The sequence below is a fragment of the Schistocerca nitens genome, chromosome 4, assembly GCF_023898315.1.
Source record: "Schistocerca nitens isolate TAMUIC-IGC-003100 chromosome 4, iqSchNite1.1, whole genome shotgun sequence".
Classification (NCBI taxonomy): Eukaryota; Metazoa; Arthropoda; class Insecta; order Orthoptera; family Acrididae; genus Schistocerca; species Schistocerca nitens.
The window spans coordinates 615414557-615438539 of NC_064617.1; the positions used below are offsets into that span (position 1 = coordinate 615414557).

Genomic DNA, 23983 nt, shown 5'->3' on the forward strand with positions numbered 1-23983 from the left:
TTTAATGGCTGTGTAGATCACCAACTACTTGAGATCAACAGCACCCCATTTCTTCTGTTATGGTGTAATGTTCTGTTAGTAAAAGGCAAGATGCTGCCATCAACCATCCACTCTCTGCTGCAATGTTGTGCCAATTGTATTTTGGTTCACATCCATTACAGCCAATTGGGCACTAATGTGTGGGTGAGCCAGCTGTGCTGCTTGTGCCAAACATTGCTTGACTTTATCAAATGCTGCTTCACTCCCCAAAGTCCAAGGACCTTCCAGCAGCTGGTTGTATGCTTGCCTGAGAGCAGTGCAGTAATTGGTTCCTGCTGACTTGCCAGCCCTGAAAGTTGTCACCTTAGTAATTTAACATTCCTAGAAATCTGGGCAATCCTCTTCCAATTGTTGGCAAAGGCATATCTTGCACTGCTGCCACATGTTCAGGAAGTGGTGATGGGCCGACTGATGAGACAACATACCCAAAAAAACTGCCACTCTCATTTGCCGAAAACACTCTCCGCAGTATTAATGACTATGCCATACTCCAGTAGGTGCTGAAAAAGCTGTCTCAAGTGAGACAGATGCTCCCAAACTGCAGATGAAAACATGAGGATATCATCCCTGTAGAAGAATTAGGAATGGTAACCCACACAGCTCTACATGCATAAAACACTGCCATGTCTGCATGGCATTTCTCAAACCACAAGACAAATTTATGCTGAAAAAGTCCAAAACACATTAATACAGCAGGTGTTTGAATGTCCTCTGGCACTATCAGAATTTACAAAAATGCCTTTGTACAATTGACCACAGTAGAGACCTGAGCATAAGTGATGGCACTGTTAAACTCAGTCAATAGAGACACAGGGTGACAATCGGAAATTGTGGAGGGCACAAGTGCCATGTAATCCCTACATCACTGCCAGGAGCCATCCCTTTTGCATACCATGTGTAGTGGAGCTTCCCAATGCCTATTTTATCAAGTCACAATACCTGCTTTCAACAGCTCTTTGAGCCCTGCTTGCACTGTCAGGAGAATGTGAGGTGGAAGCCCCCACAGATGAGCTGCGACTGGTTGACCAGATGGTGTGTGGATATGGTGCATTGTCAAGTGACGATACTTCTTGTTGGTGGTAATCATACAGGTGAACGCTGGAAATTCTTGAAGTAGTGACCAAAAAGATTGCTGTTATCTACTGTAGTAGCAGTTTCTTTCAGCATCATGTGACAGACTCGGTTGGTTTCTACAATGTTGGTAGGGGACAACTGACTCCCCATTTACCAACACATATGACAGGGTGGATGGATTGGCACTGTGGCACAATGTAATTAAACAATAGTTAGCTAAATTTGGCAATGGATGAATGAGAGAATAAATCCACATTGAGTACAGGGTCAGCGAAATTAGTGATAGTAAATATCCAAGTAGCCTCATACTGAGCACTCAAATCCAATGTCATTCTCTGTTCACCATATCATTCACTGTGGTGAGTGTATGCTGTGTCGGTGTGGCAAGTTCAACACTCAGCTGTTTGGGACCTGGAATCAACATGGAAATTTCTATTGTAGATGCAATTGTGTAAGAATAGCCTCTGTGAGCAGTGCAATGTCAATGGTGTTGTGTTTGCATGCTGCCTTTCATCCTTCAGCTGTGACATACACATTATTGATGACGAATGTCAGAATCCTCTAAGGTTCGTTTACAACATTTGGATAACAGCACATACTGGTGCACTGGCAACCTAAGTCTCAAAAATGTCAGCTCCATTCATCAGCAGTCACATCAAATCTATGCTGATAACCTTTCTGGTGCCTGGTCCACTCTTCAGGAGTATGTCAATAGCAGCATTGGAATTTGTACCGCTGTGCTGATAACCTCAAGTTTAGGTGCGCAATTTGATTTTATAACTGTTCCACTTTTTCTCCTGCACTGGAGCGTCTGTGCTCATCACACACATTTTGGTGCTTGTGTCAGCACTTGCTGCTTCAATGCTTGTTTTGTGACTGTTGTCAGTCATAATCCCAATTTTAGCGCCTACTGGCACTTCAGACAGGATGTTCGCTACCGAGTCAGCCTTCTCTGCCAATGCCTACAATGACTGTGCAAATAGCATGCGTAACATAAAGGCTCAGAACATTTGAGATGCAGATCAGTGACCTAGCTGCTCGTCATCAAACACTCTCTGTGGCTGAAGCATTTGCGACAATGTATGGCGTTGTATAAGCACCTCCTTTAGTGATGTGTAGCAATGTTGCGATAGAACATCTTCTATTTTTTCCATCACTGCTCTCTCTAAATTTGCAACAATGATGTACTTTCATCCTTGTCGTGGACTGCATGTTGTTGAAAGATGCACTCTGTGGATGAACCATGAGAGTGGGCACTTAGACTAGAATGGTGTGGAAGTTTGACACTGACAAAAGAGAACATCTCAGTTCAGTATCTCCTCCTCAAAGAATCACATTGGGTCACCACAATGGGTAATTAGATGACCGGAAATAACTATCATATAAATTTGAGACATGAAAAGTATGGAACACATGACTTTATTAAGCACGAAGTCTTAACCAATGCAAATACAAAGAATTATACACAAAACAACACATCGGAATAATAAATATCCTTTGCTAAACCAGCGATTCATCTTTTGTTTGTTGCACCAGTAACTTTCACAGAAACTGATGTCATCACAAATCAAAGGCAAGGTGAAGATTTCACCATTTAGAGTTCTGTATAAAAGGTAACTTACCTTGTTATTAGTTTTATGGCAGAAAGATCTATATTCTTCATCCTCAACTGTTTATATCATTCTGCAGTACTATCTTGGTGACACAACGGCTTCTGTATTTATGCAATATTACCGATTTTAGGAGAAGTAGAATAACTTAATAACTGGGATAATATTGCTAATGCAAAAGCTTATGTGCTGCTCTTTCAGAACAGTGGAAAGCCCTCAGGACTTAAACAAATAAATCACAAATAGGATAAACTGTTAACTAAACATTAATGTTATTTAACTGTATTGAATGTAAGAATGAAACAAGCAACCAATTACACTTATTCTTTATGGTCAAGAGTAAAATGCAATACCCTGTATCCTAGTACCTGAGTGAGACAACAACATAAAAATTATGTAAAACATTATTTTCTACACGGAAATGTATCAGCTTCAAAAGTTTTTGCACACCTATTAAAATGTGAACTACTCCTGTTTAGTGATTACCTATTTGTTTGTACTGAAGACATTTGAACTTTGGGGATCATTTTAAAAAATCCTGCACACTACGCATGCGCGACTGTTATGATGGTGTGATCAAGTTGAAATTCATGTCAGTTGTGATGTCTATATTTGTGTTTGCTGATTTGTGTGGCTGTGTCATGAGTTGTTCAGGTTTACAATGGAAGTTGAAACCTAGTCAGGCTGGATTATTTGTAGTGTGGTACTATATCAAAATCGAATCCCCACGTGGAAAGAACACAACTGAAATTTACAACACTGAAAGGAATACTGTGGAATAGTGTAGTGGATCGTAGCACAGTATCACAGTGGCCCGGTTGTAAGATCAGGTAAGCGCTGAGGACGACCCAAGGAAGTGGAAGGCCATCAACAGCAATAGGCTTCATTTATCAAGTTACTGTTAATGAGACTTTGATGGAGGAGTGACAAAAACAAGTGAGAAAATTTCACAAGCCAGACTGCCTGTCACTTCAGTTTACAGAATCATAACTGAAAAGTTGTAGATGGGAAAAGCTGCTGCCAAATGGGTTCTGCATGGTCTGAGTGCAGAGCAGAAAGTAGGTCACAAATGAATTGCAAAATTGTTTCAATGTTATCAAACTGAAGGAGAACAGTTTCTGAAACGGATTGTTACAAATGATGAAACCTGGTTACAGGATTTTGAGCCAGGACTGAAGTTCCAGTCATTACGATGAGAAAGTCCCAACTCTCCACGCCCAAAAAAATTCTGCCACCAACAGTCAAAGGTGAACCTGATGATGACCTTTGTGTATGACAGGAATGGAGTCATAGCTACAAACAGAGTGCCCCAGGGGATGTCTGTAACAGGTACATACTACAAGATGTTTCTGCAAAATGTTTAGCACCCAAAAATTCATTAAAGAAGGCCTGAAATGCTTGCAGCTGCTGTCCTCATTTCACACATTAATGGAAGACAGCACACTGCTATACCTGTGAGTGAAATGGGTGACAAATGTGGATGGGAAATACTTCCCCACGCACCATAGAGTCCTGATACGAGCCAATCAGACTTTGTTTCCCGAACTGAAGGAATCATTCCGTGGAAAATGTTTTTATACATTTGAGAAGCTTGCAGTGAGGTGACCCAAGTAATCAGACAGCTCAACAATGAAGGGGCTCTATCTGGAATACAGACATTGCCAAAACATTGGAAAGATGTCATAAGCAAAAATGGAGATTATATTGAAGGCCTGTAAAGGTAAGTTGTAAAATAAATTATTTTCTTCAGTTCTGTCTCATAGTGTGCAGAACTTTTGAAATGATCCTCATATTATCTGAGATTCACGTTTAAGCTATATCCATCATCATTAATTTCTGCAAGAAATTTAACATAAGCAAACTATATTAACCTCATACAATTAACATTTCCTTGAGATATTTGAGTCTCATCTTCATCTACAATAATGATAGCAGCTGAAGAAATGAATTAAAATTTGTGCCACATACAGGTGCTATTCCAATACAGTGATTATATAAGAAGGGGAAAACAAGCTGAAAACATGAACTGAAGTTTGTGTTAGAGTGGACAATAGGCTAGGGTAGCCCATGCAGCTGTGTTGGGTGGTTTGAAAAGTTCTCTGAATCACGACGAGAGGTCAGCGCTAGCGCAACGGGTTGTTCACATAATATTCATTGGACTGTTGCCTGTAAACACACACCACGTCAGTGCTCTTGGAAAAGACCTGTGGCGGTGACGTGGTTCTGTTGTTGTTCCCGTGTAGTGATTCACGAAGATGGGGGGGGAGGGGGGGGGGTGTATCGGGATTTGAGCAGCGATTAAGTACTTCATAAAGAAAGATATGAAAGCAAAGGACATTCATGGTGATTTCCAGAATACACTGGGGACTCTGCTCCTTCATATTCAACTGTTGCCAAGTGCACAAATGAATTTAAATGTGATCGGGAGAGCTTAGACGATGATCCACGCAGTGGTCAGTCATGATGTGTCACTACTCCAGAAATCACTGCAAAAGTGCACAAAATGGTCATGGAGGATCACCGATTGAAAGTGCGTGAAATTGCTCATCCTTACCAGATGTCATCTGAAATGGTGTATCACATTTTAACTGAAGAATTAGAAATGAAAAAATTATCTGCAAGATGGGTGCCGCAAGTCTTGATGCTAGATCAATGCACGGCCACACACGTTTGCCATCGCCATGGCAAAATTACACAAACTAAGGTATGAACTGCTGCCGCACCTGCCTTATTCACCTGATATGGCTCTGTCAGACTTTCATCTCTTACCAAAACTGAAAATTTTTCTTGGTGGATGTAGATTCACTTCAAATAAAAAATTGATAGCCGTAGTTGACAACTATTTTTCAGGCCTGGAGGAAATCCATTTTTGAGATGGGATGAATGCCCTGGAACATTGTTGGACCAAGTGTATTAATACCCAAGGAGACTACATTGAAAAATAAAAAAGTGTCTGTGATGTAAGTACTTTTTTCCTAATCCGTTCCGAGAACTTTTCAAACCATCCTCGTATAATGGTATAATGCCTAGAACCATGCCTAGTAAGCTGGGAGACCCTGGTTCAAGTCCCGACCATGTCACAAATTTTAATTCATTTCTTCACCTGCTATCATTATCGTAAGCTGTATAAAGCTTCATTCATACAGCAGCCCCTCTGAATTTAAAGATAGCAGCCACATCAAAATTGAGACTGATTTACAAAGCTTTGTGATAACAAGGCATACTTCATTACTGACATCTGCGCAGTGCTGTCTATGACTTTCATTCAATCGTCTCCCTAAGTTCTATGTTAGCAATGTCTCAAATGAGATAGTTAACCTTCTGAAGCTGATGTACAAATAATACTACTGGTGTAACTAGAAAACTTTACACATGACTGTGGACAAATACATATCCAAGATCAGATTTCAAAAGTATAACACTGTCAAATTCAATCACAAATAAATTCTAGTGAGTAGAAAATGAAGGAGAAAGATGCTGATCCAAATGCAATAGTTGTACTTTGCATGTCCATGACAGATCAAAGTCCCTAACCTCTTATTGCTGTGGAAATAACTTAAGCTCCGTTAGGTACCTAGTGAGGACAGAATTTCACTTAGCTTTCTGATAAAGTCCTCCATCAGAGCCACCAAATTTGCCAATGTTGTCAACTGATGAGTGAGTAGTGATCTTGACAACTCTCTCTCTCACCATAACTTTATCACTGGAAAAGTGGAATGAGATTATCTGGCAGGACTTCAGCTACCTCTCATAATACTATGAAATAAGGAACTATTCCACCTTCCCACTTCTCCCACCGTGATGTTCTGCCATCAACCCAACATACTCAATATCATTGTCTGCCTCTTGCTCATTATTTTCCCAAGCACATGCCTATGTCATGTGAAAGATCCAGGTACAAGATCTGTCTCATTCATCAACCACCACCTCCTATTTCAGTTCTACAATAAACTTTCTTATCCCATTAAAAGCAGAGCAACCTGTAAAAGCAGCCAAATCATCTATAAACTTTGCTGCACCTACAACCAAAAACCAACTCCACACCCTGAAGAATGTCACCTGTCAAACTGCAGCCAAAAGAGAACTACACTACCCAGTTACACAACATATTGCACAAAATAATGGTGTTGACTCATAAGACTTCTACACAACCCAAGAAACTGAGGACCCCCCTACCTCCAAAACACCAGTTTTTATTAACTGTTCAGATGGAAACTCACTCTGTTACATAGCCTTTGTTCCACAACCTCTCTGCTCTAAATCTATTTCATAATCCTACCATGCCCCATGCCACCAAATCCAGCCACTCATCCCAACATCAGTCTCTGTTTATCCTTCTTCTGGAACCACTTCTTATCTTTTAAGCTCTTACTGCTCAACTTGACTCCTCAGGAGTCCCCTGTACTCTCTTCTTTGCTTCTAACATTCTTCTTAGTAGTTCCCTAACCTGCCCTCGAACAGATCTACCAATTATACCACAGAACATTTTTTTTTTTTTTTCTGATACCATCATTTCCCTTCCTCCCTTCTGCCACTCCATATACCTTCAGTGTCCCCACAAGTCAAATCAGCAAAGATCAATACCGCCCACGTCACATGTCAGAATCGGAAGATAAACTATCTCTGGGTGAGTTACAAGTGTTCTCTGGTTTCCTTAACATGATGAAGTATTATGCTGAAAGCGAGCAATTATTGCTCAGTACCTACCCTACTTGGTGAGCCTTGATCTAGCCTCTGAACACACAATCAGTATCTGATTCTTATCTTAGAATATATTTACAGTACAAATGGAAAAGTTTGGGCTGTAGAATATTACTATCTTCTATAACCTATGTACATAACATAATAGTACTAACATAGTTTAAAGTAACTGTTCAATTTTAATCACACCTCAAAGTCTGACACATTTGAACTGACAACACCAGTAGCAACAATATTAGATCAACAAAGGAGTACTGATAGAAAGCCAATTAGTGTATTGCTGGTTTGACTATTCCATTCCTACAGACAAAAACAGAATCATCAACCTTGTTGCACACCTATGAATGTGTTGTCAGTCGAGGGCATATCACGGTCTGAGCAAATGGCATATGTTGATGGAGCTCTAAAATATTCACACATGTTCAAGGTGAGAGATTTATTTTCCCCAATTCAACAATACTAAGGAAAATACATGGGTGTCTACATGCTGCAGGTGGGGAAACATTCGAGTGTACGTTGGACAAGGTGAGTTGAGGAGGCTATGAAGGAAACCATTCCCCGATACAGAAACTCTGACTGGCGATGAATGATGTAAGCACAAGATTTTCTGACAATATTGAAGTTGCATGCGTAGCGTTGCAGAATTAACATCAAAATACTGTAAAAATATTAGCTGTACTGTAATAATTTTCTAGTGGGTACTGTGTGACTGGATCAAGTATTCATTTCCAAGTGTGATGCTACTGCTGCATAGTCTCAGCGATACGTGCACTTCATGCTCATAGTCAAATAAAATTATACTGTGAGCGTGAGTTTTAGTCTTGTTAACAAAGCAGTTTGACTTGTGGTATTATACATTCTTCATAAAACCTCTCATTACTCTGAAACTCTTACAATAAACATTAGGTGCAATAGTAGAGAGCTACAGCACTTATGGATAGGTTGTATTAATAATACAGAAATCAAATGAGAGTACTGGAAGGGGGAATATTAATGAAAAGCTAACATTATTGAGTGAATCTTTTTCATCATTCTCACGTTTACTCATTTAATTGCAATAATCATTTGTTACAAAAGCAAAGTTAATCAGAAATAAAATTTTAACAGAAATCTGAATGAAATACCTACATATTTGCCAAGAAGAGCTTAACCGGGATCCTCCTGAAAAAATATTAGCAGCAAACTAAACAAAGCAGTAATTAAATATCAAAGGAAAATGTAAGATTAGTCTTTTAAAAAGAAACAATAACCACAGAACAAAAATTAGTAGCATGCATTGAAAAAGTTGTATAATTTTCAATCACAAGCTAAAGTAACTGCATAACAGATTTAAAACAAAATAAATAATTTTAATTTTGCACAAGAAGTGTACATCAATCTCCAATATAACTCACGCATAACAAAGAAATATGTACAACAAGAATAAAAAGATTGACATGCATAAACACATTCATTGTGATGCCTCAAACAAAAATGTAACAAGTTTTTTTTAACTCAACCAAGAAATCATATGCTCACCATTTGTGGTTTAATTTCATTCAAGAGAAATAAAATAAAGTCAACAGTTAACTAGTAATAAGTGTTAAATTCCTAGCTTCAGAGGATAACACTTCACATTAATCTTCAGTTCTAGATGATCATACAGGCTGTTCCTAAAGAAATTATGAGGAGTTGGCATGGACTATCTGAAGGGAATATATAACATAAATAGACAATCTACTCCCAAGGGTCAATTAGATGTATTTGAATTTTCCAGGGACTGACATGTGGCCAACCTGCACCATCACACAATTTCCACAGAAATACACCAACCACAGACACAATATAAGGAGAGGAAAGATTAACCATCTCTTACGAAAAATGTAACAATATTATGAAAAATGCAAATTCTATAGCTGAATTGGAGTAACCACCAACTTTTTATGTGGCTATCCAGTACCTAAAGCCTTTTCTTCATGAGGGATGATTGGTCTTTTGTTTATCTTTCTTTTGGATCCACTGTTAATTTATTACTTTTATTCTAATGTATTGAAAACAACAAGAACTCTCATTACAGTCCAGGTAACAACATCTGTACCATATGCCATAGTATGAGTATATTTAAGAGCAGCTACCCTAAAAAGCACTAGATCTCACATAACAATAGATAAAAAAAAGTTAAACCTCAAAATTGATAGTAGCAAGATTATTGAGGAAAATTTATGTGTATATCAAAAGGATACGCTAATGGGAAAACGGAAGTTGCAGTAGATACAAAACTCAAATCCACCAAGCTAGAAACTGAATCTAAACTTGAGATTGAATGGGCAAGACTCAGTATCAGGTCTGAGCATAAACCAATAGGTGCATTTTCCAGTTGACCACCCGACTCAACCCCAAATCTAATCAAACCTTTAGAGAAAACTTTATTTCACCAATACATATGTTCCTCAATCACACCATCATCATCATCAAAGGAGATTTTAATCATTCAGAAACTGGGATAATTACAGATTTTTAAGTAATAGGAATGACAAAGGAACAGTACAAAATATTACAAAACGCCTTCTCTGAAAACTAAGTAGACCAGATACTTTAGAAGACCACTCATGATGGAAATAAATTAGCCCTAATAGCAACAAATTGACCTGACCTTTCGATACCAGATTCAATATGGACATCCTCAGAGATCACAAGGCATTTTTAGCAATAATAATTACTAAAATGAGGAGGCTTGCATATACCATAAGTAAAATAAAGAGACAATCATATCATGTCTCTCAAAGAAAAATTCAAAACATTCACTCTTGGGCAGGAACATGTAGAAGAACTGTGACTCAGGTATAAAATAGTACTTGACCAAGCACTGGATGGATATACAGGGTGGTCCACTGATAGTGACCAGGCCAAATATCTCACGAAATAAGCATCAAACGAAAAAAACTACAAAGAACGAAACTCATCCAGCTTGAAGGGGGAAACCAGATGGTGCTATGGTTGACCCACTAGATGGCGCTGCCATAGGTCTAACGGATATCAACAGTGTTTTTTAAAATAGAAACCCCCAATTTTTTATTACATATTCGTGTAGTATGTAAAGAAATATGAATGTTTTTACTTTGTGATAGATGGCGCTGTAATAGTCGCAAATGTATAAGTATGTGGTATCACGCAACATTCTGCCAGTGCGGACGGTATTTGCTTCATGATACACTACCTGTGTTAAAATGGACCGTTTACCAATTGCGGGAAAGGCCAATATTGTGTTGATGTGTGGCTATTGTGATCAAAATGCCCAATGGGCGTATATTATCCAACTGTCTGGACCGTTCACTGGATAGTTACGTTATTTAAGGAAACAGGAAGTGTTCAGCCACATGTAAAACGTCAACCACAACCTGCAACAAATGATGATGCCCAAGTAGGTCTTTTAGCTGCTGTCGTGGCTAATCCGCACATCAGTAGCTGACAAATTGCGCAAGAATCGGGAATCTCAAAAACGTCAGTGATGAGAATGCTACGTCAACATCGATTGCACCCATACCATATTTCTATGCACCAGGAGTTACATGGCAATGACTTTGAACTTCGTGTACAGTTCTGTCACTGGGCACAAGAGAAATTATGGGATGATGACAGATTTTTTGGCATGCGTTGTATTTAGCGATGAAGCATCATTCACCAACAGCGGTAACGTAAACCGGCATAATATGCACTATTGGGCAACGGAAAATCCACAATGGCTGTGACAAAAGGAACATCGGCGATCTTGGCGGGTTAATGTATGATACGGAATTATGGGAAGAAGGATAATTGGCCCCCATTTTATCGATGGCAATCTAAATGGTGCAATGTATGCTGATTTCCTACATAATGTTCTACCAATGTTATTACAAGATGTTTCACTGCATGACAGAATGGTGATGTACTTCCAACATGATGGATGTCCAGCACATAGCTCGCGAACAATTGAAGCGGTATTGAATAGCATATTTCATGACAGATGGATTGGTCGTCGAAGCACCATACCATGGCCCGCACGTTTGCCGGATCTGGCGTCCCTGGATTTCTTTCTGTGGGGAAAGTTGAAGGATATTTGCTATCGTGATCCACCGACAACGCCTGACAACATGCATCAGCGCATTGTCAATGCATGTGCAAACATTACAGAAGGCGAACTACTCGCTGTTGAGAGGAATATCGTTACATGTATTGCCAAATGCATTGAGGTTGACGGACATCATTTTGGGCACTTATTGCATCAATGTGGTATTTGCAGATAATCATGCTGTAACAGCATGCGTTCTCAGAAATGATAAGTTCACATAGGTACATGTATCACATTGGAACAACTGAAATAAAGTGTTCAACTGTACCTACATTCTGTATTTTAATTTAAAAAACCTACCAGTTACCAACTGTTCATCTAAAATTGAGAGCCATATGTTTGTGACTATTACAGCGCCATCTATCACAAAGCGAAAAAGTGGTCCAACAAAAACATTCATGTTTCTTTACATAATACACTAATATGTAATAAAAAATGGGGGTTCCTATTTAAAAAAACGCAGTTGATATCCGTTTGAGCTATAGCAGTGCCATTTAGTGGGCCAACCTTAGCGCCATCTGGTACCCCCTTCAAGCTAGACAAGTTTCGTTCTTTGTAGTTTTTTCATTTGATGCTTATATCGTGAGATATTTGGCCCGGTCACGATCAATGGACCACCCTGTATACTTAGTAGAACAGTTCATGGTGGGAAGTACACTACATGATGTACAGTTATTGTAAAGAAACATCTAAAGAAACAAGGAATACTGCACAATATGTGTAAACAAAGCATAGAGTTACAGAGACAGAGATCCTGGATGAAATGCGTTTAGTTGTCAAGAAGGCCTTCAATGGTTATCCTAGCATAATCTTTTCAAAGTATCTCTCACAAAACTCAAAGAAATTCTGATGATATGTGAAGTCTGTTAGTGGCACCAGAGTTGGTGTCCAGCCACTCAGAGAGGGCACAGGAACTAAAATTTATGGTAGCAAAACAAAGGTGAAACGCTGAATGTTTTCAGTATCTTTACAATTGTTATCAACAGAGTAATGTTCCGTTTAAAGTCAGGTACCATTTCATAGATGAGTGGAATACGTATTACTCTGTCCAGTCACATTAATGGGACCACATGTCAAAAACCTGAATAAACGCCTTTGGCAGTGCGAGATGTGAAAGAAGTGAGTCAGTGAGATACTGGAAGGTACCAACAGGGATGTGGAGTTATGTCTACTCCAGTACTGTGACCAGCTGTGCTACATTTCTCAGTTGATGACCCATGGCGTGAGCAACATGATTTACATGGTCCCAACAATTCTTGACTGGATATAATATGGAGAGTCAGTTGCCAGGGCAATTTTGTAAACTCATCCTGGTGCTCTCAGAGCCTTGCACATACATTGTGAGCTATGTGACATGTTGCAGTGTCCTGCTGCTAGATGTCACCATGAAGAGGAAAAATGAAGTACATGTCAGGGTGGACATGGACCCCATGGATATATGGAAACTTGTGTTGATCTACTGTGCCTTCCAGCATGGTGAGGCCAACCAGAGAATGCCATGAAAACATTCCCCAATCCATAAAGCTCCCTCCTAGTTTGTTTTCAGAGGTTTTACATCACACAAGCTAAAAGCCATCTGTCTGATGGAGCATAAAACATGATTCATCTGAAAAGGCTGACTGTAGGCACTCAGTGGACAACCAGCTGTGGTGATTGCATGCAAATTCTAGCCTGCATTGCCAATAAACAGCAGTCAGGGTGAGTGTTATCAACCAGGTGCCAGCTGTGGAGGCCAATACGCAGCAACATACACTGGACGGTCATTGACGAGACACTACTGGTAGCCTCTTGGTTCATCTGGGTGGTCAATTACTCAACAGTTGCATGTCTACTCACCTGTACACATCTGTGCAGCTTTTGTTCACTCCTGTCATCTATGGCCTGTAGTGCTCCACAGCTGGCTTTTTGCTAGTTTTTGATAGTGTTATTGTGCCATGCGAAATGTACTTTAACCACAGTGACATATAAACAATTTAAAAACTTTGCCATTTAAAAAAACCTTCCACTCTTGGCCTGAAAGTCAATGATCATGCCCTTTTTGATGTCAGCTAAATCATTCCATTTCCACATTCCAATAATGACTGCATTTTTTTCCACATCCCCCCAACAGTTTATATACCTTTCACTGATGCTTCTGCCACCTGCTGTCTGTGAGTTGTATGTTGATGCCAAACACAGGGGACAGTAACATTAATGTGACTGGACCATGTAGTAGAGTTGAGAACAGTTGAAATCACTTTAATCAGATATATTTTTTGAGTGGTGCAGTAGAAGGTAGTAGGAAATGGCTGCTAAAAGGATGTGTAGCAATTTTAGAACCCTACTGAAGAGTGTTTACACTATTCACAAAAACTATTTAAAAAAACACCTAGCTAAGAGAATTTAGTGATTTGAAGTGACAATTATATGGGCTGAGACTATTAATCAAGTTATGAGATGAACTGCCTATGTTGGTAAGAGAGAAGATTGCACTAACAATACTTTAAATAGCATCAGTTTACAAAGGAAATTGCTTACAAACTACTTGTGAGAAACATTTTAGAATTATGATCAAGTGTGTAGGATTGTACCAAATAGAATGAACATAGGATACTGCTTATATACAGAAATGGGCAGCATGAATGGTCACACATTTTTTTGACTCTTGGAAGAATGTTATGGAGGTAGATGCTGAAGAAACTGAACTTGCAGACTCTTGGAAAGTAGGTGCACACTATCCCAAGAAAGCCTACATACAAAGTACCAAGAACCAGCTTTAAATGATGAAGCTAGGAATATACTACAACCACCTACATATTTCTCCAACAGGGATTGTGAGAACAAGGTTAGGCTAATTCCAGTATGCACAGAGGCATTTAAACAGTCACTCTTCATGCATTTCATATGTGAATGGAACAGGAAGAAGCTCTAATAACCAGTATGATAGGAATTGTCAGTTAGACCATCAGTGAGAGAAAACCTGAAGTTCCTGCAGCTAGTAAGGCAAGTAGACCATTCGTTTGTTATATATCTTTTAGGAGCTTCAAACAAGAGTGTTTTATTTTCAGTTATCTGTGTAGTTACTAGTTTATTTTTGAAATTTCTTGCGTGTTTGAGTGCTTACTCGACAAACCTTTTATTTTAATAACAGTGTAGCATACAGTACCACCGTTGTTATCGACACATGTATCAAACCTCGTATTGTACAGTCTTTTGTTTGTTTGTTTTGGTTAGTATAGCTCAGTGTCAGACTGTCAGTGAGAGAGCACCTTGAGTTTCTCCTGCTAATAAGCTGAGTACACTGTTCATTTGTTATTTTTACAAGCTTCAAACAGGAGCGACTTCAGTAATGGATAGTAACTGCGATTGCTATATACAGATGTGAGCTGAGTTGGTGACCCTTCGCTCACAGTTCTAGGCGTTGTTGGCTTCCGTCACACAGCTTGAGACTGCTGCCAAGGGGCACCACTGTGGGTCATACGCATGGATGCGAGGGACGTCGAGCATGTACCCCCCCCCCCCCCCCCCCTAACCGGTCCTTTGCTGTAGCCGCCTCGGATACAGTCAGCACTGATGTTGACCTCTCACCCGTGGTCAAGTGAAGTGGCAGACTGAGCAAAAGACCTTCTGAGAGGCCGATCATAGGACCTCCCTGGTATGTTTGATGAGCAGGTTTATGTGGCTGATGAAGTCTCTAAGCCGGATGCAGTCGTCCACTCCATTCCAGAGGAAGCTTCTCGACCTGTAGGGTCTGGGCATTCACAGAGGTTGGGTTTGCTGATAGTAGGGAGCTCCGACATTAGGCGCGTAATGGGGCCCCTTAGGAACATGGCTGCCAAGGAGGGGAAGGAAGCCAGCGTGCACTCCGTGTGCATACTGGTGGGAGTCATTCCAGATGTGGAAATAGTGTTTCTGGATACCATGAAGAGTACAGGGTGCAGCCAACTGCAGGTGGTGGCTCATGTTGGTACCAATGATGTGTGTCACTTTGGATTGGAGGAGATTCTCTCTCGTTTCAGGCAGCTAGCAGAAATGGTAGACTGCCCGTCTTGCTTGTGAGATTAAGGCAGAGCTCATCACCTGCAATATTGTCAACAGAACTGACTGTTGTCCTTTGGTGCAGAGCTGAGTGGAGGGTCTGAATCAGAGGCTCAGGCAGTTCTGTGACTGTGTAGGCTGCAGATTCCTCGACTTGTGCAATCAGGTGGTGGGTTTCTGGGTTCTGCTTAATAGGTAAGGAGTCCACTACACACAGGAAGCAGCTAAATGGGTAGCGGGGGCTGTGTGGAAGAGTCTGGGCGGTTTTTTACATTAGAGGGCCTCAGGAAACCACAGAAAGGGCATTGGTCTAAGAGGGGGCAGGTAAAACACAGTACAGTAGTTGTAGCAACAATCGATATTGTAGTTGTAAATTGCCGTAGCTGTGTTGGGAAAGAATCAGAGGTCCAAGCCCTAACAGAAAGCACTGAAGCTCAAATACTTATAGGTATGGAAGGCTGGCTAAAGCCGGAAATAAGTTCAGCCGAAATTTTTTCAAACTGCCTAATAGTGTTCAGAAAGGATTGATTAAATACAGTTGGTGGTTTTTATTGCTCATAAAAACCACACATTGCAAGTTGTACCACCATACATTGAGACCTTCACAGGTTGTGGTCCAGATTGCTGTACACACTGGTACCTCTAATAACCAGTAGCAATTCCACTTGCATTAATGCATGCCTGTATTCGTCTGGCATACTATCCACAGTGTTCATCCAGATTGTCCCACTCCTCAACGGCGATTCGGCGTACATCCCTCAGAGTGGTTGGTGGGTAATGTCGTCCATAAACAGCCCTTTTCAATCCATCCTGTGCATGTTCGATTGGGTTCATGTCTGGAGAACATGGTGGCCACTCTAGTCGAGTGATGCCGTTATCCTGAAGGAAGTCATTCACAAGTTGTGCACAATGGGGGCACGAATTGTCATCCGTGAAGACAAATGCCTAGCCAGTATGCTGCTGATAGGGTTGCACTATCCGTCAGAGGGTGGATTTACATATCGTACAGCAGTTACAGTGCCTTCCATGACCACCAGTGGTGTATGTCGGCCCCATCTAATGACATCCCAAAACAGCAGGACACCTCCACCTTAATGCACTCGCTGTACAGTGTGTCTAAGGCGTTCATCCTAACCGGGTTGCCTCCAAACATGGCTCCAACGAATGTCTGGTTGAAGGCATATGTGACCCTCATTGGTGTAGAGAATGTGATGCCAATCCTGAGTGGTCCATTCAGAACGTTGTTGGGCCCATCTGTACCGAGCTGCGTGGTGTCGTGGTTGCAAAGATGGACCTCGCTATGGATGTCATGAGTGAATTTGCGCATCGTGCAGCCTATTTCGCACAGTCTGAGTCGTAACACTATGTCCTGTGGCTGCACAAAAAGCATTATTCAACTTGGTGGCGTTCCTGTCAGGGTTCCTCTGAGCCATAATCCGTAGGTAGCGGTCATCCACTGCAGTAGTAGCACTTGGGCAGCCTGAGTGAGGCATGTCATCGACAGTTCCTGTCCCTCTGTATCTCCTCCATGTCTGAACAACATCGCTTTGGTTCACTTCGAAACACCTGGATACTTGTTGAGAGCCCTTCCTGGCACAAAGTAACAATGCAGATGTGATCAAACCGTGGTACTGGCTGTCTAGAAATGGTTGAACTACAGACAACACAAGCCATGTATCTGCTTCCTGGTGGAATAACTGGAACTGATCGGCTGTCGGACCCCCTCTGTCTAATAGGCGCTGCTCATGTATGGTTGTTTACAACTTTGGGCAGGTTTGGTGACACCTCAGAGCAGTCAAAGGGACTGCGCCTGTGATACAATACCCACAGTCAACATCTATCTTCAGGAGTTCTATGAAACTTGGTGGTGCAAAACTTTTTTTGATGTGTGTAGTTACTGAACAGTCCAAAGAAAACTAGAGTCTCATTTCAAATAGGTACCCCACTCATACAGTTATAGTCAGTGGTGACATCAATCTACTCTCAATATGCTGAAAAAATTATACATTTAAAGCCGGTGGCAGACACAAAATGTCATCCAAAATTGTACTGAATGCTTTCTCAGAAAATTACTTTGAACAATTAGTTCATGAGCCCACTCTAAGTGTAAATGATTGCGAAAGCACACTTGACCTCTTAGCAACAAATAATCCTAGACAAATAGGGAGTTTCAGGACAGATACAGGAATTAGCGACCACAAGGCAGTTGCTGCTAGGCTGAATACTGTAACACTCACAACCATCAAAAAGAAATGCAAAGTACAGCTATTTAAAAAAGCTGACAAAAATGCTCTTAACGCCTTTTTCAGAGACAGTTTCCACTTCTTCCGATGTGATCATGTAATTGTAGAAAATATGTGGAATGATTTCAAAGAGACGGTATCGACAGCATTTGTGAGATATATACCACATAGCCGGCCGCGGTGGTCTCGCAGTTCTAGGCGCGCAGTCCGGAACCGTGCGACTGCTACGGTCGCAGGTTCGAATCCTGCCTCGGGCATGGATGTGTGTGCTGTCCTTAGGTTAGTTAGGTTTAAGTAGTTCTAAGTTCTAGGGGACTGATAACCACAGCAGTTGAGTCCCACAGTGCTCAGAGCCATTTGAACCATTTTATACCACATAAATTAATAAGTGATGGCACGGATCCCCGTGGTACGCAAAATACAACAATCGCTGTTGCAGAAGCAATGAAAAAAGCATGCCAAATTTAAAAGAACTCAAAATCCCCAAGATTGGCAAAGTTTTGCAGAAGTTTGAAATACAGCACGTGCCTCAATGCGAGATGATTTTAATAATTTCCTCAACGAAACTCTGTCTCAGAATCTGGCAGAAAACCCAAAGAGATTCTGGTCATACATAAAGCACAACAGTGGCAAGACGCAATCAATACCTTCACTGCATGATAAGAATGGTGAAGTCACTGATGACAGTACCACTAAAGCCGAGTTATTAAACATGGTTTTCTGAAACTCCAGCAATGAATATGAAGTAAATATTCCTGAATTACAATTAACAAAAACTGCCATGATAAGAAAAATAGAAGCAGATATCCTCGGTGTAGCAATGCAACGTAAATCACTTAATAAGGGCAAGGCCTGCAGTCCAGATTGTATAGCAGTCAGGTTCCTTTCAGAGTATGTTGATACAATAACTCCATATTTAGCAATTATATACAACTACTCGCTCATAGAAAGATCCGTACCTAAAAACTCGAAAACTGCCCAAGTCACACAAATACCCAAAAAGGGATATAGGAGTAATCCACTGAATTACAGGCCCGTATCACTAATGTCGATTTGCAGTATGGTTTTGGAACATATACGGTGTTCAAACATTATGAATTATCTCAAAGAAAATTATTTATTGACACATACTCAGCATGGATTCAGAAAATATTGTTCTTGTGAAACACAACTAGCTCTTTATACTCAAGAAGTAATGAGTGCTATCAGCAGGGGATGTCAAACAGATTCCACATTTATAACTTTTCCAGAAGGCTTTCGACACTGTTCCTCAAATCGTCTTCTAACCAAACTGCATGCCTATGGAATATTGCCTCAGTTGTGAGACTGGATTCGTGATTTCCTGTCAGAAAGGAATTCATAGTAATAGACAGAAAGTCACTGAGTAAAACAGAAGTAATATCCGGCATTCCCCAAGGAAGTGTTATAGGCCTTCTATTGTTCCAGATCTACATTAATGACATAGGAGACAATCTGAGTAGCTGTCTTAGATTGTTTGCAGATGATGCTGTCATTTACCATCTTGTAAAGTCATCAGAATTGCGAAATGATTTATATAAGATATCTGTATGGTGTGGCAATTAATCCTGAATAAAGAAAAGTGTGAAGTTATTCACACGAGTACTAAAATAAATCCACTAAATTTCAATTACGTGATAATTCACACAAATCTGAAGGCTGTAAATTCAACTAAATACTTAGGGATTACAATTACAAATAGCTTTAATTGGAACGATCACGTAGATAATGTTGTGGGTAGAGCAAACCAAAAACTGTGATTCATTGGCACAACACTTAGAAGGTGCAACACGTCTACTAAAGAGATTGCTTACAACATGCTTGTCCGCCATATACTAGAGTATTTTTGTGCGGTGTGGGATCCGCATCAGGCGGGACTGATGGACGACATCAAAAAAGTACAAAGAAGGGCAGCTCATTTTGTATTATGACGACGTAGGGAAGATAGTGCCAAAGACATGGTACATGAATTGGAGTGGCAATCATTAAAACGAAGGCATTTTTTGTTGCGACGGGATCTTCTCATGAAATTTCAATCACGAGTTTTCTCCTCCAATTTCGAAAACATTCTGTTGGAACCCACCTACATAGGGAGAAATTATGATCACAATAAAATTAGAGAAATCAGAGCATGCACAGAAAAATTTAAGTGTTCGTTTTTCCCACGCGCTGTTCGAGAGTGGAAGGATAGAGAGACAGCTTGAAGGTGGTTCACTGAACCCTCTGCCAGGCACTTTATTGTGAATAGCAGAGTAATCATGTAGATGTAAATGTAAATGAAGTGCCCTCTGTCATCCACTTCACAGTGGTTTGCAGAGTATGGAAGTACATGTAGAAGTAGAATGTCAGCAATGCTCAACTACGAAAAATCAGTGCCCAGATGAGCAACAGTACATTAAGATGAAATGAGATCAACCTGCACATGCAGTTCATTGAGCTGCAAAGAAACATTTGTAGCTTCTTCAGAAACATGAATAATCAATTATAGTTACACTGCAGCAAAACTGGACTTTTGTGAACATGTAAAACACCATGCTGTTGATTTAACAAAGGTCTATGACATTAAAAATGTTAATTGTCTTCAAATGCTTATTCACAATTCTAAGAATGTGTTATCAACCAGGAGTATTTAATTACAAAAACAGGCTCAAGTTCCAAAAAAACTGAAAGACATACGACAGATCACTTTTCCCCAGAGGCAATGGTTACTCTAAATATGAAAATAGTTATAGCAGATGAAGTCAGTTTCCATTATTCACGTAAAGTTTCTACAATATCACACAATTTGGAAAAAAATGACCAAGACATATGAGTCACTTCTCTGTATATTACGAAACCTATGAAAAATTTAAAGATCTATTGCTTTCTACCTCTTTATGTGAAGAGGAGGAGGACGACGAGAAGAAGAAAATGTAGTAACAATTTCTATCTGTACTGATAATAACATTATCACTAAGTGTTGGCCTAAACAATGTGAGTTTAATAAGCAGCATATTCGTCCATCAAATTCTTGATCAAGGGAAAGGAAATGGACCACATATGGTGTAGCAATTAAATTGAGCAAGTACAGGACTGGGGGGGGGGGGGGGGCACACTTACACTATGAACTGCATCATAAGGGATGCAAAGCCTAATGCATCTGCAATTGAACACCATAACAGGTACACAAATTTATGTAACCACAATTCAGAGTCAGCCATGCAATTATTTGGTAAAGAAACTAATCTACCTTCACAATGTAACAAAAATTCTTCTCTTATAGTTGTTATTAACAAGCATGCATCTGTAAATGATCACTGCAGCAGTACAAACAAGTGGTATGATAATTCTGGGATCTTCTAAGATGAATATCTGATACTACTATAATATCATAGAGTTTAGTATATGTAGTGGTATTCCAAAGGCCCAACAAAGATGATACAAGAAGTATACTTATGGATGGGAAGGATTAGGGAATTGATCCATGGTACACAATTAGAAGAAATTATAAAAAATGGAGCAAGTTTAAATCTGCATAATTTTGAGGCAATGGTGTTGGATGAGTCACCAAATTACACAGATACTTTAAAAGCAACAATTTTCATTGTGATGTGTTGCAAAGCATATTTTATCGTTTATAACTGGGAGCTTTCAATTTACACAACTAGTGTTCTGTTTACTACTGAGCAGCTTGAGGTTTGTAATAAAAATAGAAAATTCGTTTTCTGGTAGCAAATAAAAAATGAAAAGAAAACAGAAACAAGAACCTTCAGTTCTAACCATTACTGTATTGCTTGAAAAACATGCAGCACATTATTGATAAAAAATGGTGAGGTACGAGGTCCGTTCAAAAGATTCTGGAACATTTGTAATTTAACACCAATAGTATGTTGGAGTAAAATGCAGTTGGCACCCTTACACAATCCTGTGTCTAATGTGTAATTCAGTTCTGAATTGAGTAGAATGCCATGTAGCACAGTTTGCGAATATCGACATGGCAATGTTAGAGGAGCAACATGCCTGCATTACATTTATTACATTTTATGTGAAAGTCAAGAAAACCTTTATAGCGACCCACCAAATGAGGCACAGAGCCTACAGTGATGAGTGCTTTTAAGCCATACTCAGCATTAAAAATGGTTCACATGGTTTCAAAACGGCAGGACGGAAGTTAAAGATTATCCTCAATTCATATCATCCCTTCAATGTCTACGGATGACGCTCATGTCAGGAACATCAACGAAACTGTCCATGCCAGCTGAAGACTGTCCAACAGATTGCATCAGAATGTAACATTTCAGCTGGATCATATCACGAAATCCTGACACAGAATCTTGGAATACATCATGTTGGCACCAAGTTTGTCCGACAGATCACGAGTCAAGACCAGAAAGACCTTCACCTCCTAATCTGTGAAAGCTTTTGGATCACACAAATTAGAATGAGATGTTCCTTAAAGAGAATCATAACTGGTGATGAGACGTGAATCTATGGTTATGATGTTGAGAACAAGGTTCAATCTTCACAACAGGTCAGGAAAGATTCTCAAAGACCAAAAAAAAGCTTGTCAGATCAGGTCAAATGTCAAAACCCATGCTGATAGTTTTCTTTGACTTTGAAGAATTAGTTCACCATGAATTCATGCCACAGGGACAAACTGTCAATCAATGGGACGTGTTGCGACACCTGCGAGAAAATGTGAGACGGAAACTGCCTGAAATTTGGTGGGACAAGTCATGGCTCTTGCATGATGATAATGCACCCACATATTCATCCCTGTCAACGTGTTACTAATCCACAAAAAATGAAATGACTGTGCTGCCTCATCCTCCACTCTCTCCATACCTGGTGCCTGTGGACATTTTTTATTTCTAAAGTTGAAAACCCCATTGAAAGGACAAAGATTTGTAATGTCAGTTGAGATAAAAGAAAATTCGCAGATGGTGCTTTGCACGAACCTGCAAGAGGCTTACCCAGACTGCTTCTGGAAGTGGTGTTGGAAGCAGTGTATCAATTGTGAAGGAGAGCATTGCAAAGGAGACAATGCACAACACTTAAAAGATAAGTGAAGAAAAATTTTGTGGACAAAGTTTCAGAAGTTTTTTAACAATCTCATATAAGCGAATGAGTACCTTATTTTCCTTATCCTCATTCTCTCATTCTGAAGAGTGCTTGTAAAGTAGCAGGTAGTCATTTTTTGTTTAATAGAGTAAAACCTTGGTAATTCAAGCCCCAGCAATTTGAATCCCTGTTTAATTTGAGGTTAGTGATGGATGACAACTACGTTAGAAAAAATCAAAAGAATATCAGGCATAAAATCGAAAATATGCAGGGAGTGGATGTGATCAGTGGGCGAGCTGCACACGTGCATGCATTGTTTACAATCATGCACACTTTAGCCATTTTCGTTGTTTCACTTGCTGCCAGCTGGCCAGTGTCTGCTCTGGCTCAGTTTAGTCAGGCCATGTTTAGTATTTATTATTGTTCCTGCCTTATTTTGCCAATATCAGCATTGACTCTTCAAAACAGAAGACATTTGCTTCTTTGGAAAAGAAAGTTTTAGCATTGTAAAGATTGGAAAGTGAGGAGACTATAATAAAGATAGTCACAGAGTTGGATGTAGGCAAAGTAACAGTAGGTGACTGGTGACACAACAGAGCCAAACTAGAGCACAGATATTCTACCAAAGCATCTTGTTCTTCTAAAAAAACATCAAAATTTACAGATCATAAAATCATGAAAACATCAGATTATGAAAACACTAGCAAAGCCTTTTATTTGTTGTTTACTCAACAGCGAGCTATAAGAGGTCCAATAAGTGGTCAGATGATTCAGGAGAAAGCGTTTTTATTTAGAAAAGAATTAGAAGAAGAAGGAGAAGAAAGTTGTACTGCTATTTCTGGCTGGCTGGATTGGTAGAAGCAAAGATATTGGGTGGGCCAGTTTGAACTCTGCACTGAAAAATTATCTGCTAACAGTGGAGCTGTTAAACTGATCCAAGAAAAAATACAAAATATAGTAAATCAGAAAAATCTGTCATTTTATCAAGTTGATAATTGTAATGACATATGACTCAATCACAGAATGCTTCCTACTCAAATGCTAGCAGCTAGAAATGGATCCTCTGCTACAAGTTATAAGAAATCAAAAGATAGAATAATGATCCTAGCTTGCAGTAATATCTTTGGGGGTCACAAATTGTCATTTTTGTTAAT

General features: G+C 39.8%; 1 protein-coding gene across 1 annotated transcript in view; it reads right to left on the reverse strand.

The window, feature by feature from the left end:
- LOC126251307 (intermembrane lipid transfer protein VPS13D) overlaps positions 1–23983 on the reverse strand; it is a 520493-nt gene that overhangs the window by 91304 nt on the left and 405206 nt on the right. The window contains 1 exon segment of the mRNA XM_049951633.1: positions 8553–8585. Within this exon segment, the coding sequence (XP_049807590.1) occupies positions 8553–8585 (33 nt within the window).